Genomic DNA, 18,257 nt, shown 5'->3' with positions numbered 1-18,257 from the left:
AGGTGAGATCCAGGAAGGAGGCAGATTCAGATCGGGTACAGCCTTGGAGCACACATCTGTTTTTTGTTGGGGAGAGATTTGAGGAAAATTCCGCTCCGAGCGACCTTTCACCCATTTCAGTTGAGACAGCTAATAATGAGGATGACTTGTACACAAATGCTGTGCCAACTGACAATAAATACACTGGAAAAATGATTAAAGTAAGACATTGATGGGTTTTACCTGCTTTGATTTACCTGCATGTTTTCACGATCAGCACAGCTCAAATGCAGCTCAAGTCAACTTTCTAAACTTCATTTTGTTGCCTCATTCTACCACTGAAACCCACCAAAGCCGCAATGCGGGATTGATCCTATTTTAAGTGAAGAAAGACGTAAGACCGTTGAGAATGTTTTAAATGCTCCTTTGACCTCCATGGAGTCTGGCCTCAAGTTTTTTTTTTTGCAATAATGCATTTTTGGACCTTATTGGAATGCTCACTATGTGGACCAATAGGGTCAAAATGGCAACAAACAGTTCTGAGACATGTCACGGTTTGGTTATCAGGCTGAAGTTTGGCCTCTTCGGCCCATTCGGACCCCCCCCCCCCCCCCTCTCAGGAATCACGTGAAAATAACAGTGCAGTGACACAAACAATGAAACACAGCAGCCGCCATTGAGAACAATCGTTTATTGGTGTTCGAGGAAAATTTCAACTACATCCAAAGAAACTAGCAGTGACTGGCGGGCTCTGCACCAAACAGCATGGATGCAGCAGAGGCGGCTGATTAGTTAGTGTCACTACAGGATGGGTCAGCCAACGTCTGTGAAGGTTTTCAGAGACTACATCCTGTTAGGAGAGCAAACAATCACTGAGTGAGGTGATGGACACCGGGAGGAACCAGCAGGGAGCAGATCGGCCCTCGTCCAGACGAGGCTGGGAAATTGTGGAAGTCCTCCTGAACATCATGTCCAAGTCGCTGAGCCACATTTCTAGGATCCTGTGGTCAGAGGCTGCGGCAGCAACATTCGAAGGAAAAATGAATGATGCTGGACGTCCAAGTTTGTTTGTTTTTTTAATCATATTATCATTATTATTATTTGAACAGTCTTTCTCAGGAACAATGTAGATCAGAGATGTTTTGTAAAGGTGTAACAGATCATTTTATCCAAAAGAAAGAAGAAAAAAACAACAATAAGAGGGATAATCATCATAACAATAAAAACAGCTGTAATGGTAACTATTTATCATGGTCATTAAAGAGATTTAAATCAAACTCTATACTAATCATCCCTTCTCTAGAAACATAACATTGAGTACTCGTGACCCCGTGCAGGCGTTTTGGGTACACAGAGAAGTTAATAGAAACCACAAAAAAGGGAGAAAAATGGAGGAAAATAATGCACCAAATAGCAACAAGCATTGTGGAAAAAATAAGGAAAATTTGGCTTTTATTTCTCCCAGAAATCTGAGAAATTAACACCATTCCACTCAATGGGGCTTTTCAAACCCATCTCCTGAAATACATCAAATACATAAAACAGCATAGGCCTATTCAATATACACAACATTCTCCCTCCCATTTATGATGATAATTAAAGTGAGTTTCATTTATTACAGTAAAGTAGTGATGTGCATCTTAATGGGAGGATTTCTTACCATGTTAGAGTATGTTACAACACTGAGATTAAGATCCTCTTTTGCACCGTGGAGGTACGTCAGGGGACGACGTGTGACGGGGAAGGGTTTTGCTCAGAACGGGGAGGAAGTCTGAGCCAGACGGAGGCGTGGAGAAAGATTCAGAGCAGACGCTGGGGAGAAGAGGCTAGCGGGGCTCCACAAACGCGTTTTCACCAGCACAAAAAACGCCAGAGTGCACTGAAATCACTCCACGGGAACCGAACAAAATAGACCCAGAAAAGATGCACCCGTCGGTTTGAGTAAAACCCCGGCAAAAAGAGTAAATACTGTCAGTAAAAGAAAGAGGTTGATGAAAAAGAAAAGAGTGCAACCTCATCTGGGAAAGTACTGAGAGCGGGACTGAAGCGTTTAAATGGCGTCCCCATCCCCCAACTCATGTCTCTACAATGCATGCCCAGTGACAGACACATGACAGGTGGGGGAAAAATAAGTGCTCGAGTAAATCCAAAAAATGTTGAACTATACGATTTTAAGTTAATTTTGCTCTCTATATTACACTTGTTACATGCTTCCTGAGCCCTGCTGCTGCACCGCGAACACAACATCAAGCCATACAGATGCCTCACAACATGGCATCTCCTGACGCATCGAAAATAAAATATTTACCATAGCTTTCCTCCGTCTTTCTATCCCAAACACGTAAAAAATGTACAAAATTGTTCTCCAGATTTGCACCCCCTCTAAATTTTTTCTTAAGTATTATAAAAATATACAATTCTCCATAGCAAAACTCTTAAAAGTAACATCTCTCATCTGTTAAATTATTCGCTCCGTCAATCACTTTCAGAGCTGACACCTTAAACAAAACGAGACACCTGAGCTTCGACACACCAACCTTCTCTGTGTTTTATACATTTGTCATCATGATTATCACCTTCCTCGTCATCATCGTCAACATCTCAACCCCCTTTTAGTCTATTGCGCCATTCCAGGGAATCAGAGTCTTCAAATTTTAGGCTCCTCTTCTTCTTGCTTTGCCTCTGGGTTGCCATCACTGGTCAGAGAGATGGTTCTCGTATTTACTAAGGATGTTGCGACACCGACCCAGTTCTTTCCGCATCTCTGCCACCTCCTGTCGGAGGGCGGCGTTCTCCCTCTCCAGGTAGGCAGCACGCACAGAGATTTGGTTCTCCTTGAGACGGCGTGCATCCCGGGAGCGCTTTGCTGCTTCATTATTTTTATGCCTCCTGGACCAGTACTTCTCATCCTAGAAGAAAACACAGAATTTTGTTTTTATTTCTTTGTCAACCATCTCACAGTCTCGAGAATCTTTTATTTCAATTTAAAGCAAAGAAGAAGAAAAAATAAATCCTCTGAAGTTTGTGTTTGGCACTGAGTGAGTGTGAGACACTTCAAAACTACTTTTTACATGCCTCTTCTAAAGAATTTGACCAGGAAGCTCTGTATGAAAGCAATACTGCATGTTTAAAATCCCAAAGGCCAAAGAAATAAGAACATACCAGTACTTCTCTCTGCTCTAAACATGTAGTTATTTGATTTGTCAGTAAAAGACTCAACATTTTAAGCTGTTCTGACATCACATTCCTTTCTTGCAAAACTATATATGCAGTACCACTGTGTCCATTTCTCACCTTCATGTTATCAGGCACCAGAATCTTCCGGGCCTTCTTGATCATCGGCTGCGGCTTCAGCTCTTCTTCACTGAAAGATTGCCTTCTGGGGTCATAGTTCTGCTGAGCTTGGGCGTCGGACATGGACATGTCTGAACCGTCCATGTCAAACATCTCGATGCCATCAGGCCCGCTGTCACTGGGCGTCAGCAAAGGCGGACACGAGGAGGAACAGGAGGACGAAGGTGACTCACAGGTGTCAGTCATACTCGTTTGACTTCCTGGAATCAAACAGGAGAGAACTTTGTGTTACATCCTGTTCACTTAAGAAGAAATAAAAAATAAATGAAATAAAAGATTCCTAAGTCACAAACAGGTGCAATTCCACAGGATGAACACCAGGTGGAAGCAGAGCGCTGCTCTGGCAAACTAATTTCCCCTGCATTTTGTTGTTGCCTCACTCAAAACATTCATGGACAAGTTTAATGAATACCTTCTAAAGATTTAATACGAATGAAACATTTATGGATATATTGGAATAAAAAAAACACTTTAACTGTCAAACCACCCCAGCGATATACTCTCTTTGATTGCATACCCAATAGAAAATCAAACAATTATTTGTGCACATAAAGAAATGCATTTAGGTTTTTGTCTATTCTGCAGCAGCTACTAATCAGATATTTTCAGTATCTCTGCTTTTCTGTGTATCTCTGCAAAAATTAAACTGATGCCAAAGTCTGATATGACCAGAAAAGTTCTCCTATAGGCCTCGATGTGCAAACTCCAATCAAAACAACAATTGGACGCCTATCGGATACATCGCATGGTCAGAAAAGCAACTTCTATCGACAAATAACAGCCACATTTACAGTAGCCAAAGTAAAGATCAAGAGCTATCTTGACTATAAAAAGTTAGAAAGGTGGAAATGTTGTGTAACTTTTCCCTCCTATTGATCCCTCCAAAGGCCTGTCTTTACATGAGGTCACTATGAGACGTTCATCAATCTACACCCTATAAGGCTAAAAGCGTCTAACCTAATTGACCCTTTGACATGCAAAATTACCTCAGTCATCCTGCAAAAATGCATTGAAAATATCCTTTTTTTATAATATCTAGTTGTAAAATTAATAAGCCAAGTTTAGGTCATGAATTATTAGTAAATATTATATATGCGTGTAAAGGGTATTTAATAGGAAATTTGTTGGAATATTTTTCCGCCATTGATTTATATAGTGTCCCCACCTTACTAAGAGGCATTCAAAAGGGAGATTTTGTCTTTTTCTTTATTTTTATTATTTTTTTTATTTTATTTCTTTTTTTGTTTTTCGGCTGTTGTTGTTGTTTGTGTCCTCAAGTAACAATGAAAACGTATTAAATCAGGTGGAAGTTTGGGATTTTTTTTGTAACTCTATAAATGCAAACAGCTTTAAAATGTCACATTTTTGTGGATTTAGGATTAAAAATAACAGATCAAAAACAGTTTGAAGTTCACTTTTGGGGGGGAAAAAAGAATAAAACCTGCATGAAAGTGTGGTTTGAAACTAAAATAAAAGTTCAGAGTCAAGCTTCATGTAAAAGAAAGCAAAACATTTTCTCTGGATATCAGTTGAACGGTCATCATTCACGAGTGATCAAATGTTCAGTCTGAAGTCCAGCAGCACCAGGAGGGAGAGCCTTCCTGTTGCTGTGTATGCCTCCCCCCTGTGTGCTCCTCCCACATGCGTGGAGGCCCTGCCTCTAGTTCCCTCAGTCGAGCACTCCCAGCCTCTGCACGTGTTCCGACGCGTGCACATGGCTGTGGCGTGTGAAGTGAGGAGAGATTTAAAGACACGCAACTGCAAACACTCCAGTCGCCGCTCCGCCTGTCTTTCCTCTATCTTGTTTTGACCCCGCTGCACATTAACTCTTTGGCTTAAATGCTGATTGCGTTGTACACTGCAGCACACGGATCACATGCCAAGCTCCACCAGTCCACCCTGTCATTGAAGTCTATGAAGTTGACTCATCAAAAAACAGCCCAGGACTTTTTTATTATTATTGTTTTACTTTGATCACAGCCATTCTTGCTGTTTAAGGTTTACCACTCGTATTTCTTATCTATATAAATGCCTCTTCCAACTGCTTCAGACTAAAACTAAATTGTAAATTGCCCATACTTTTTTAAAGATAATTCTGCCAATGATCCACTTATAGGTCTTTCAGGGCCAAGCCGTCGTGGTTTGTGACTTCTGTTTGACCCCAGATCACAGAAACGTGTTTTTCAAGATTATTTAACCAAATAAAGCTTGTAGGAATAGTTTCTGTTATGCTTCCTAACCTTGATTGCCTCTCCACCAGTATTGACCAGTTTCATATCAGAGGCAGAGGACACCGTGTCTCTTTGACTTGTCAACTCTGCCAAGCTTGCAGAACTTGCATTATTGCCGTCATGAAGCGATGACAAGGACAAACCTTCATTTGTTTTGCTTTTAACTCGCTGGCGCACAGACTGTATAGAAACTCACCGTGAAGACAGTCGGTTGCTCCTCCAAGGCCCTGCGGCTGAGCCACCTCCAGACCGATGAGGGATGGGGACGATGAGGAAGAGGGGGATGAGGACGAAGATCCGGATGGAGATGAGGGCGGTAGGCACTGGGAACTCTGGTTGGGCACGGCTGACTGGGAGCTCTGCGATGGGATTTGGGCGGAACTGGAGCTGTTGTTGCTGTGCATGCTGCCCATTCCATTTTCAGTGAGAAACTCCTCCAAGTCCATGTACTGAAGCTGGAAGAGCCCCCCATCTGCAGGTAAGGTGCGGTCCCACATGAGAGGCCCCAGGAACTGGTTGTAGTTTCCTCCATTTCCACCACCACCTCCTCCTCCTCCTCCTCCTCCTCCACAGCCATTGCTGTTGCTGACTGCTCCATTGCTGTTCCTCATGGAACATACTCCCAAGGAATCCTCATCAAGGTCCAGTCTGTCTTTGTCTGTCAAAGAGAATCAAGTAAGCTGAAGGTGAAGAACAACTTTGGCTGGACAACATTTTTTTGTTTTTGTTTACATTTTTTCATCACTCATTTATCATCTCTGTTTAAAAAGGAAAAACTGTGTAGATGGACTCTTCTATCTGGCCCTTCCATAGAATCCCAAATACACGCTCACAGATGGACCAGATGGCCACTGAACTGCGGCGCTAGGCAAGCGCCAAAACCAATTTGTTGTCATAACACAAACGCAAGCTTCAGAACAAATCTCGCAGTGGTTGGAGCTATGTCTGGCAGGAGCAGGCGGGCAGTGCCGCTCAACCACTTTGTGTTAACACTTACTGGGATCTGGATGCCGGGATTGTGTAGCAGCAGGGCTTATAATCCTAGTGCATACTCATAAGGGTCATGGAGGAGTCATTGCAAACATGTGCAACGCCACACGAGACCTGGGGGTGCCTTAAAATAAATCCAATGGGTGCTCGAACAAAACGTTGCTTAATTCCAAATATGTGGGTGGAGCAGCGGATAAGATAAGATTCTATTGTTTAAGAGTTTCTTACCTTTGGTGTCACATGTGTTCTTTAAACGGTGGTCTCCCTTCATGGGGTGCTGCAGGAGGGATTTCAAACCAGCCATGGAGTTGACGTGTCCACCTGTGAGCGAGCCTGTAGGTTTAGTGCAACTTCCAAACTGTGGGCTTGCCCCAGCAGGGAGGTCAGGGGTCACAAGCTGAGTGAGCTGTCTGGACATCCTGGGCTTAGATCGGGTCAGTAAAGAGACACCTGGGGCGCTGGAAGGGGTGACTCAAATTGACCACAGTATCTACCAATAGGAAAGGTATTCTGTGCAGGAGGGGTGGGGAGAGACGCAAATAAAAAAAAAACTCATTAGAAATGCAGACTTTAAAAAAAAAAAAAAAGGGCAAAATGTACACAAAATACAAAGATGCAGCTTTTACCTTTTAATTCTTGTTCTGTTGACTTTATTTCCTGGAAAAATGAATTCCCTCAAAGTGCTCCATTGCTGTTGGATATATTGAAGCAAGTTGTTTTCCTTCTCCTGAGTGGGAGGGACAGTCAAGCCAAAAGAGCAGGAAAAATGTCCAAAAAGGAAGAACGCAGTGACAGCTTCACACTACGCACACACCAAAAAAATCAAATTTAAAAAACCACAACGAAATCCCGACTGAATCGAAAACGAAATCCCAAAACGATTTCTTCAGTTGAGGAGCAAAGAAACCCCAGCAAAAAGGAGAGCAGTGTTTTGCGTTGGTCAGATGACAACTTGTGTTGCTGCTCCTCTCTGCTGTCGCGCTCTGCTGCCAGTCGGTAAAGGAGGAGGGGGTCGTTTCCTCTCTCTGTCTGTACTTTTTTTTTTCCCTCTCGCATCCGGTGATTGCAGTCACGGGCGCACGGGCTTGGATTTGCGTTGGTCCGAGCGTCCTCTGCCTCTCGCGCTCAGCTGGAACGGACACGGGCAGTTCACGTGACGTCACACATCGCGGGACTCGGCGTGCCTCATGAATAATAAGCGTTTACTATTAATGAGACACGCCCACACTTGTTTCTCTACACTGATAGTAATGTTTTTTTTTATTCATATTATTTTTATTTTACCGAGCAGAAGACGAAAGACTTTGCTTTTACATAAAAACATATTTTTACAAATACAAATATATTTTTAATATATTTTATTTCCAAAGCTATATGTTGCTATTCTTTACTTGAACATACTTTGGGCTGTCAATAATTATCTGGCTCTGCTGCAGGCATGACTTTCCTAGTTCCTTGTAATCCTCGGAAAACGTGAGTCTGCTGTTTTTTTTTTTTTCAGAGAGAAACTCCAGCACGTTGCCTCCCGTGCACAATAGCTGCTCCTCCTCACGTGTGTAGGGCACGCGGCGACCGGGTCTGTCCTGCTCTGGGCTCTGTCTCTGATTGGCTGGATAAAATTAATTGCTCCACCCACGACGAGCAGCTATTGGACAGAACTAGGTTGGACAAACCCGCCCGCTCGGATTCCCACCGTGCATGCCACTGCCGCGTGAGTCAAACTCGAGATGCAAAATAGCGCGAGGGCTGGCTGGTCTACTGTACAGTGGAAAAGCACATGCAAAACAAAGCACGTCGCAGGAATTCACCTGTTTTTCAACGTTAACCTGCATACGTTTTTATAAATAAATGACAGTCGGAGTAACATCAGTAGACAATGAAAACAAGGTTTACAGCACAACTCATAACTAATAATTAGCTATTATTTAACAGTGTTTTCTTTGTTTAAAATGAAACCCTATCTCTTGATTGTAACCAGTTTGTCTCCCAGCCTTTTCAAGTTTTCAAACTATATTGTGCGTAAAAAACACAAGGCAAACCCTTAATATGTCTATCATTGCCACGTGCACAGATTGACTTTTTCATATCTATTTTTAATGTAGGTCTACTTTTATGATTACTGGCTGAGGGTCAGGGATTGTTTTCCCATCTCGCGGCTTTAATGTTGTAGTAAACAACACACAGTCCGGTAATTCAGTCACCCAGCCTCCCCAGGCCAACCCCTGTCACAATGTCATCCATGTGACTGCCACACATACCCACCAGGCTGAGACTGATGAGTGGATTACTGCCATCTAGTGGAGCTAAAAAGAAGTGCTGTTGTTTTTATACACACTCCTTACTTCAGGCTAAGTGACAGTACAGGGTTTGCCATGGATTACAGACAATCTGTCATCATCCTGAAATAATGTATTACATGTAACAACCTAAAGGGAATTTAATACGGGTCTAACGATTAATCAACTTAATTGATGAATTGATCTTTAGTCCTACCGACTATGAATCATATCGTCAACCATAAATTATTATATGAATTGAAACAGTGTTAAAATGAATCGTTACACCCCACAAATGTATTGGTAGAGCAATTGCATTTCTGTATTTAGCAGAAAAATCCAACTTATATCCGACTAAAAGTTAAACAGAATGCAGAAAGTTGCAGTGCTGACTTTGGTAACAATTAACTCAAATTTATTTATTAAAGCCTTTTCCAACATATTTTTCTAAAAAAAAAAAAACTTTAATGACACTGAATCAGAAACCGAAGCAAAACAGAATATTACATTTAAGATTTATTCATTGCTGAAATATAATCAACTACTAACATTTCAGTAAATAATGTGATAGAAATCTACTAAAACTATAATTTTCTTTAGAAGAAAAAATTGACAGGGGTATGAACATTTCATATATGAATAAAGTGACATATACTTAAAAATGACTATTTTCTTTAAAGAAAAAAAACAAACAAGGTGTGACAGCAATAAAGTCATTGCAACTCTGCAAAAATGAGAAAACATGTGGGGTTAAATGTGAGATCAGCATGATTGGATTACACACAAAAATACACAGAATATTACATTATTTTCTATAATGATAGGTCCTTGTTTTAAACACACTAAAAGGTACTTTAGAAATAATCACTGCTAAAAAGAGCATACAAATAACATGGAATAAACATGTTACAGTCAATTTGTTTCACTTGTTTTCAGTCTCTTGGTATAAAAGCTAGGAATATTTCAAATCTTTAAAGTGAAAATCATACGCAAGGCTTCTTGTAGGAGTCTTCATTTTGGCAGGCGAGGGGATCCTTGTTATGCTAACTGCCAGAAACTTTGACAATTGATCTATTTGTGATTGGATCACGAGGGAATACAGAGCAACTTCTCAAATCAAGTTTACACTACAAACGTCTGGGGATATACTGAATGAACCATCACATACTGCAGGAGTGATCTCACAACCTCAGCAAAAACTTGACCAGAGAACAAACATGCACTGACAACGAAAAGGTCTCTGTCCCCTTGTCCTTACTCCTAATAAATGCACTTTTACAGTAAAAAAAAATCCTCAGAGCCTCTAAGTGAACAACAAGACAAAATACACAAGAGACATTTATCATACAGTAAGAGTTGTAGCAGAGTTTAGTTATGGTTTACATTAGCAGGTAATTTTACCTAGTTGTGTCTATTAAACTGCACAGTGTCAGCCAAGCATAGTGTCAATGCACTTAAGGGGGTTAATAATGACCCTATAGAAACAGTCACATATTTGAAAATACCTTCCAATACAATCTGGAAGAATTTCTGTTGATATTTTATAGGGTGCTCTACAGTAGCTGGGAACACACTCATTCTAATAGTCAGTAGAGGAGATGCAACAGAGACATGAGGCATTTCAATCCTCCACAAGGCAGCGGATGCCTTTTCAAGTCTGTTCGCTCACATTTGCCTTTGTTGACCTTTAAAAAAAAAAAACAGTCCTACTCTTTCATAAACCAGAATGCTCAGTATCTGTATGTTTCCTGTAGGAATGGCATCTCCTCGTGACCTTCATAGGTCTGTGTCTCTTCTGGTCTCTTAGAAAGCGTCAGCCTTTTAGAACCTTCCCTCTGCAGTCCTTTAGCCCTGCGGTGGCAGGACACTTTGTGCCTGTGAAGGAGAGTAGCATTCCAAAAGCGAGCAGAGCAGTGTCGACAGGAAAAGGTTCCTCTGGATCGATGGGAGGCCCGATGGATGTAGGCCGCCAAAGGCCTGTGGGACTGCTTCCCACACACACTGCACCTTAGTCGCTCCTGAGTGCTCAAGGCCTTCTGGGGATGTTTGACTACCATGTGGATGAGTAGTCCCGCTTTTCGAGAAAATACTGAATTAGGGCAAAGGGGGCATCCGAATCGCTTCACAGGGACTTTGAGAGATGACAGGATTTGTACTTTTATTCCGCCCGTGTTGACAAGCTTATACCCACCACCTGATCCTTCTCCTCTCTTAATTGTCAAGCGCAGAGAGCCTTGTTTTTTATTCAACTGCCCTCTAGCTGTCTTCTTTCTTTTCACTCCGTGAAATCTAACTAAATCAGAGGATTCCCATTTATTTTCCCTCCAATCGCTCCTCTCTGACTTTTTTTTTTTCTTCTTGTGCCGTTTCATTTCATCTTGTGACAACTGGATGTTGCAGTCAAAGTGTTGGTGGGACTGTGTGTCTGACTGATGATGAGGATGACTGTGGAGGTGATGATGATGGTGATGTAGATGGTGATGCTCAGTGGAGGGCAGTTCCGTGAGAGGCTGGAACGGGGCAGTGGTGTGGAGAGTGCGGCTACGGGATCCGGCTGGATAAATGTGCTCTCCTTTGACTCCGGCAGGGGAGTGTGGATGCTGGGGAGGCATGATTGTAGAGTTGGGAGGCAGAGGCTGAGAGTAAGACGGAGCATTGGAGGCAGAAGACTGGGCAGCGGCAGCATCATAAAAGAGGGGAGAATAGCCACCTGGGGGCTGGGGGGGTCCCTGTTGATGGCTATGAGTGACAACACTAAGGCCCTGCCCTCCGTGGGCTTCATTGGAAGGCGTCATCTGAAGCAAGGCATTGGTGGCAGCCTCATTCTCAGATGCTGACTGATTGACGTCACTAGAACCTCTGTTGTCTCCGGACCCGCTGCTGCCCTCTTGAGGGTTAGATGGCTCAGTGCGGGTCATACCGTGCTGAGACTGCCTGTGTCGAGTGAGGCTGTTGGAGTAGGCGAACGATTTCCCACACACCTCACAGCAGAACAGCTTTTCACCACCTCCTTCATGAACTGTCTGATGATGGGCTGTCAAATGGAAGTGATGACGGAAAGACTTCCAACATATAGCACAGGTGTAAAGTCGAGGTGGTGGTGGGGCTTGTGAATGAAGTGGAGGTGGAGGCTGAGGGTTGGTGTCTTGAGGCTTAATATCTTGAGAGTAGGGGTAGTAGGAGGACGTGCTAGTCGCTTGGTTTTGGCTCCTGTCTTGTGCCACGCTACATTGGGGATTTGAGTTAAAGCTGTTGAGGTTCTCGGGAGCTGGTGTTGCCGGCACTTCTTCGAGTTCCCCTTTCTGGTGCAGTTTGCTGTGCCTCCTGAGACTCTGGGAGTAACCAAACTCTTTCCCACAGATGGTGCATTTGTAATTCTTTGCACCGGAATGGACAGTCTGGTGCTTGCTGAGGTGGAAAGCCTCTCTGAAATACTTGCCACAAATGGTGCAGTGATGGGGCTTTTCTCCAGTGTGGATGCGGTCGTGCCTCCGCAGGGTCTCTCGGCGTGCAAATCCCTTACCGCAGACGCTGCAAAGATGAGTACGCGGAAGCCCACTAGACCCCATTCTGGGAGTGTATTGCCTTCGTTTTTGGGGCTGTCCACTAGCTGCAGGCTCTTTCTTAGCTCTTGGTTTGCGAGGACGCTTTGGTTTAGGAATATGGTTCTGTGGGTTACTGCTCATTGCCTCCTGGCTCCCAGTGCCTCTGAAACTCTTATCCATGCCAGATGTGGATGAAGGTGAGCCCAGATGTCCTAAACCAAGACCACCTAGAAGGCCTCCTATGATGTCTCCCCTATCATCCCCTCTATTTCCACTGTTACTAGCAGCTGTTATAGCAGAGATTGCATTGTTGACAGAGCTAGTGACATCATCTTCTGAGTCATCCAGTAGAGAAGAAAGAGGCAGGTGGGGCTGTTGTTGCGGATGGTGGTGCTGGTTGTGGCTCTGTGAGTGTGGATGCAGTGTTGGGGCCAAGGGTGCCTTTCTCAGAGCTGGGCCCGTCATCCCACTCCCACAGGGGGAGGCACCAGAGTAGCATGGAGATGGGTTACCTTGAGAACGGTGTTCATCATGGTAGCCTGTGTAACGATTCCGAGAGTAATCAGTGGGATATTTACCGTCTGTTCTGTCTCTGTCATTTGAATTCCCTCCCCTTCCAGATTGAAACAGACCATCACATCCTAGCCCTGACTTTGGTTCCCCTTCCCCAACAATGATTACACCATCCTCTTCCTCAGCTTTCCCATAAACAACCCCTCTATTGCTCTGATAAGTACCCCCTCCTCCATTGCCTCCTCCACCCCCTACCCCAATTGTGTCCTCCCCATCTGTTCCTGTCTTGCTGCCCCGATGTTTGGGTCCCCTACCTGGCTTGCCGCAGGTGCCTGAGGCAGCATGGTTCAGAAGAGAGGTGCTCTCACGGAAGGCACGGCCACAGGCAGGACATCGGAACGGCTTTTCCTCATGTATCTTCTCGTGGCGTGTCAGTGACTCTCTACGATTAAAAGCCCGAGAGCAGGTGGAGCAGCCATACGGGCGGGCGGAAGAGTGTATGACACCGTGTTGCAGGAGGTGGCCCTTTTTCTTAAAGCCTTTGCCACAATCGGGGCAGTGAAATACTTTTTCTGGACTAGGACAAGAATTAGTTGAGGGTTGGGGAGTTTCTTGGGTCGAATGGGGAAGACTTGGATCAGACTGTGTTTTAATGTGAATAGGGTTGGGGCCTGTAGTGGCTGTGTTACTAGTACCTGCTGTAGTTGGCTCATGCATGCGCAAATGCCTGCGAAGGCTTGAAAGTTGAGGGAAGCTTTTGCCACAATCTCCACAGCTATAAATAGACTCTGTGCCAGACTCTGTGCCACCAGGTTGCATTGAGCTCTGGTTATCAGATTTAGAAAGCTGGGAATCATTGGTAACCAGTACTGAGGCAGCAGTGGAAGAGGGTGCAGAGGAGGAGGAAGAAGAAACTACAGATGAGGATGAAGATGATGAGGCCAGAAGGGAAGATGGGTCTCCTGCCATACTAGCCAAACCGACCCCACTCCCAATTAAAGCTGGAGGCTGTCCGTGACTTAGCCCCCCATTACTATTAGTGTTAGGGTTACCACTGTGGCTATTGTGCCCGTGGGTGCTACCACTATTGCTGCTGCTGTCGGACTTTCTTTGTGGCAAATAGCCAGCCATAGCTTTCTTCCTCCGACTGCTATTGCTACTGCTGCTACTACCACCTCCACTGCTTTCGCCTTTGCCGTCCTCCTTAGATAAGGACAAATGTAGTGGCAGTGGAAGGGGCAACCCTGCTTCCTGCTGCATCAGAGAAGCTATCTGATTTGATGAAAGAACTGGAATACCCTGGAAGTCAAAGCTACCAAGTGATGAAGACTGAGAGCCTGGATGGAGAGGATGGTGAGGATGAGAATGAGAGTGAGGATGAGAAAGAGTGTGAGGTGGAAGCTGTTGCTGCTGAGGGGGCTGCTGTGAGGCCTGCTGGGGTTGGGGTGTGGAGTGCCCGTGTGGGTGAGAAGAATGCAAAGCAGGAGGCGGAGCAAGGCTAGAGCTCGACTCTCCGCTGCTTTGACTTAAACCGATCCCTAAGTGGTTATGGGTTCCCTGTTGAACGAGAAATTGTTCTAAGCTAGCATTAGCAGGCACCCCAGAAAGAAAATACTGATTGGCAGCTAGCATGCAACTAAACTGTTGGTGAAGGCTCCGTGCATCAGACTGGGCCCCAACCAACTGGTGTCCCAATGAGCTGACTGCACTGCTGCTAGAAGGGATATTAGAAGTTGCCACTGAGGTTGAGGGGGAAGGAGAAGACGAGGAGGGGCCAGGTGATGCCTGGGGAACAGAGAGGCCGGGATGCAAAGGAGGAGGGGGTGGAGGTGCTGATGTTACTAATCCTCCTAATCCCCCCGCACTCCCACTACTGCTACTCCCCCCAGTAAAGTGCTCAAAGCGCCCTACACCTGGATGTAACTGCTCCTGTGCTAGTGCTGCCTCAGACGGGTGGAAAGAGCGCAGGAACTGCGGGTAGCCTGAAGAGTGGCTTGAACTGCTGCTGCTCATCTTGCTTGACTTTGATCGAGAGCTCTGAGATGAGGAGGGCTGTTGTTGTAAAGGTGGGGGAGGAGGGGCACTCATCTTGGCAAAAATGGAGGCAGAATCAGAAAAGGCGTTACCTCTAGACCCCTGCAGGGGGCCCAAGCCAAGTCCAGACAGAAGAGCTCCAGATGACTCAGCCTGCTGCTGCTGCTGCTGGAGTTGATGCTGGTGAAGTTGCACTTGCTGCTGATGCTGTAGCTGTCGATCTAAACCGAGGCCTTTGAACTGGTGGGCCTGGTGCCCACTTAACATCTCTATAATGTCCAGATTGTATTTTCCAAATTGGAACATTTCCCACTCACTGGCACATGGGGGTGCAGGGGCCAAACCTCCAGCACAATGAGCGGCAATAGTGATCCCACCTGTGACTGGTGAAAGTCAGACTTTACCCTTGGGGTGAAGCTCTGTCGCTACTTTCCTACTAAAACAAGAGCTTTAAGGTCATCTCTTGAGACTGTTTACCTCTCAGGCTGCCATTCCCTGTAGACTATCTACTGCTCAGGTGACAAACTGATGACCAAAAGCAGGGTGAGCTGTCTTTCTGGCAGGAAGAGGTATTTTACCAAAATTTCAAAATACTTTTAAAAAGTTTCTACGGAAAAATAGGTCAAAAAGTGACTTCTTGCTTCCTCTCAGAATTGATGCGTTGAGCTTTTCCTTCCCCTAATCAAGGTTCCTCATCCTTGTTCAGCCACGACGCTCCTGAAGACATAAAATTGGAAAAAGAAGGAAGTCATAGTGGGCATCTTCAAACAATTCTTTTAACATTTCAAAATAAAGATTACCTGGGCAAAAAAAAATGCGGTAATAACTGACAGGTCTATCATACGTCACATAATCTGTTATTAGACTTTAGGTTATTTTCAACAAAATGTGTTTGAGATCATAAAACAGGTTGGACCACTCTGCAGTTTCCTCCAGGACATTCCACAGATTCTCAATTGGGTTGAAGTCTAGACTGTGCAATGGTCTACCAAAGTTTAATTATGGTGGCTCAGGTTTCCTGAACTTCTTAACAATTTCATTCGAATGAATCATTGCATTGTTGGCCTGGAATATGCTTGCACTATTGTAAGCGGGAAAAATACTGACAGAACAACCAAATCACTGCATTAGTAAAAAAAAAAATGAAGGGGTACTTCACTTTATTTATGGTAGAGAATATTTATTTTATTGTACGGTTTTTATTTTACCAGTAGATAGATAAGTTAATAACAAACTAAAACTTGAAATAAAAATTGGTTTTATATTCATTATAAAGCATCACATTTTAATAAAAAAATGCCACATCCATATTTATAACACTTGCAGTATTAAACTGTAGTTACTTGTTAATTATCAAAAAGTTTGTTACTTCTTTTTATACGTCACAACATAGAGCAGCACTGGATTAAGTCCAACTGTATCATTAATAATTTAATCATCAACAATTAAAAGGCTGATACATTTAAAAAATACAAATTTGGGATTGTTTGCTAAATAAAACCACAATAACTCAATGCAATCGACTGAAACACATCTGGAGTACTTGAAAGGGAAAATGCAATAATGCTCACGTTTCTTTTAATTTGGGGAGTTTAAATGTACAAACAAAAATATGCACTAAAATGTTTAAAGATGCGCGGCAAAGCTGAACACTTGGGATTGAAGTTGTGCTCACCTCTTAAAAATCCTAACGAGTCCTCTAACTGTAGCAATTAACCCTTAGGGGAGTGAGATCCCTTTGCAATAAAGGGGAGTATTCTGTCGCATATTTGACTGCCGCTCATTTTAACGCAAATCGGCAATCCTGCAAAGAAGAACACAGAGATGCTACAATCAACTCAAACTTCACACACGTTGTTGCACAATGTAAACATTACAAGTGCGTTACAGACGCACGGAATAACGGATGTACTTCATGGCATCCTGTAACAGTATTGGCTAACATATGGAAGAAAGCGCTAGGACACAGTTGGCGTACATAAATAAAAAAAACAAAAACTTAAAGCCCCCCCCCTTTAGCATCACATTTACTGCTACACGAAGTTTGGCTATTTCATGCTACATGCAATTTATTGAAAGGAGGAGGGGGAAGCCACATTGTTGCTAACGTTAGCAATCAATGATCCAAAGCAGAATGTGAAAGCATGCAGGCTAACGTTAACATTATTGCTGCTAGTGCTATACGTCCTGCGTAACCTGCATTCGGTAAATGTTTACCTACGCCTCCAGTTGCAGCGCACAGTTGCAGATGGATGAGGCCCTGTCACGCCTTCTAGTACGAGCTGCCTAGCTAGCTACGGTCCGCTTCCATTTCTGCGTGCCGTTTTCCAGTCGTTAGCCAGAGCCATTTTCACTGATGCTGAGCTGGGTGAACGCTTACCCCGAGCCCCCCTAAAATCAACGCGGACGGATACGACAGCCGCTTGCTCGCCATTTGACCGCGGCCAGTTCCGCTGAGCGGGAAATGCACTTAATATTTCGACGGCCGGCAGAAATTTGGACCTTCGGTGGAAATATATTTTGGGTAAAAGTGAGTGACGTATGCTCCCCTAACATTGGTCCTTTCCGGCCCTTGTAACATTTCCGGGTAGCAGCGGGGCTCGCGGACTGTGGTTAGGGTTCACTTTGTGCTGCAGGAACCCGGTTTATCACTGGCACACATGCAAACCTTTAGTGCCGACAAAACGAAAAATAGTTCCCACGAGCTCAACCATTTAAAAATCACTTATTTTGCAAGATAACGGATAAAAGAATTAATTTTAAATAATCTAAAAGAACAAACGATAACATCTAAAAAATAGAGTTGCCACAATTGTACAGCACACTTTGAAGATACATGTGTACCTGATAATTTAAGTGTTACCCAAGCTGTGTTCACAGCACTTTTATATATTTATTTTTTTCTGGCAAGTTGGCAGCTGATGGGTTTCTCTAGAGGAAAAATAGGCCAAACGTTTTCTGAAAGCCATCTGAACACTAGATTGGAGCATTACTTTATATGTTGTCACGAAAACCCTCTGTTAATAAACTGCTTTATTTTGAAATCCTTTTTGTTTCCCCTTAATTTCAAGGACTCTACTTTCAACCTGTTTCAAAATAAAAGTAAACATGATGAAATGCATAATCAATATTGCTCTATTATGATGTAATAGTTATTCGTTGGAGAATAAACGTAGTATTTTTTTATCTGTCACAAATGCACAAATAGTAATTTAATAATAATACATTTCTACATGAGGCCCCCGCTAGTTTCACACAATTTGGATACCACACAAGTTATGTAATAATAGTTACAAAAATACCTTATTACAACTTCAATCCTGTTGATACAGTGT

General features: G+C 43.7%; 2 protein-coding genes across 10 annotated transcripts; both read right to left on the bottom strand.

The window, feature by feature from the left end:
* Positions 1–655: 655 nt before the first annotated feature.
* Positions 656–8,110, bottom strand: dbpb (D site albumin promoter binding protein b). Of its 2 annotated transcripts, XM_078932726.1 has the most exons (6): positions 7,956–8,110; positions 7,181–7,683; positions 6,783–7,064; positions 5,761–6,222; positions 3,274–3,533; positions 656–2,888 (listed from the first exon to the last, which is right to left on the bottom strand). In XM_078932726.1, the coding sequence occupies exons 3-6, from the start codon at positions 6,970–6,972 to the stop codon at positions 2,673–2,675; spliced, it is 1,128 nt and encodes a 375-aa protein (XP_078788852.1). In that variant the 5' UTR covers positions 6,973–7,064; positions 7,181–7,683; positions 7,956–8,110; the 3' UTR covers positions 656–2,672. The 2 variants fall into 2 exon arrangements, with proteins under 2 accessions (XP_078788852.1, XP_004078227.1); XM_004078179.4 differs by lacking the exon at positions 7,956–8,110 and having other exon boundaries at positions 7,181–7,722.
* Positions 8,111–9,333: 1,223 nt separating this feature from the next.
* On the bottom strand, positions 9,334–17,533 carry si:dkeyp-69b9.6 (uncharacterized). 8 transcript variants are annotated; one of them, XM_011485373.4, is made up of 4 exons: positions 17,140–17,533; positions 16,598–16,726; positions 15,015–15,639; positions 9,334–12,914 (listed from the first exon to the last, which is right to left on the bottom strand). In XM_011485373.4, the coding sequence occupies exons 3-4, from the start codon at positions 15,226–15,228 to the stop codon at positions 10,561–10,563; spliced, it is 2,568 nt and encodes an 855-aa protein (XP_011483675.1). In that variant the 5' UTR covers positions 15,229–15,639; positions 16,598–16,726; positions 17,140–17,533; the 3' UTR covers positions 9,334–10,560. The 8 variants fall into 8 exon arrangements, with proteins under 8 accessions (XP_011483675.1, XP_011483673.1, XP_078788848.1 ...); XM_011485371.4 differs by having other exon boundaries at positions 13,203–15,639; positions 17,140–17,517; XM_078932722.1 differs by having other exon boundaries at positions 17,144–17,489.
* Positions 17,534–18,257: the final 724 nt, after the last annotated feature.

Source organism: Oryzias latipes, chromosome 16 (assembly GCF_053564925.1).
Source record: "Oryzias latipes strain Hd-rR chromosome 16, Olatipes_Hd-rR_3.1".
NCBI lineage: Eukaryota > Metazoa > Chordata > Actinopteri > Beloniformes > Adrianichthyidae > Oryzias > Oryzias latipes.
Note: the sequence above shows the minus strand (reverse complement) of the source record. Positions and strands in the feature narration are given on the sequence as shown.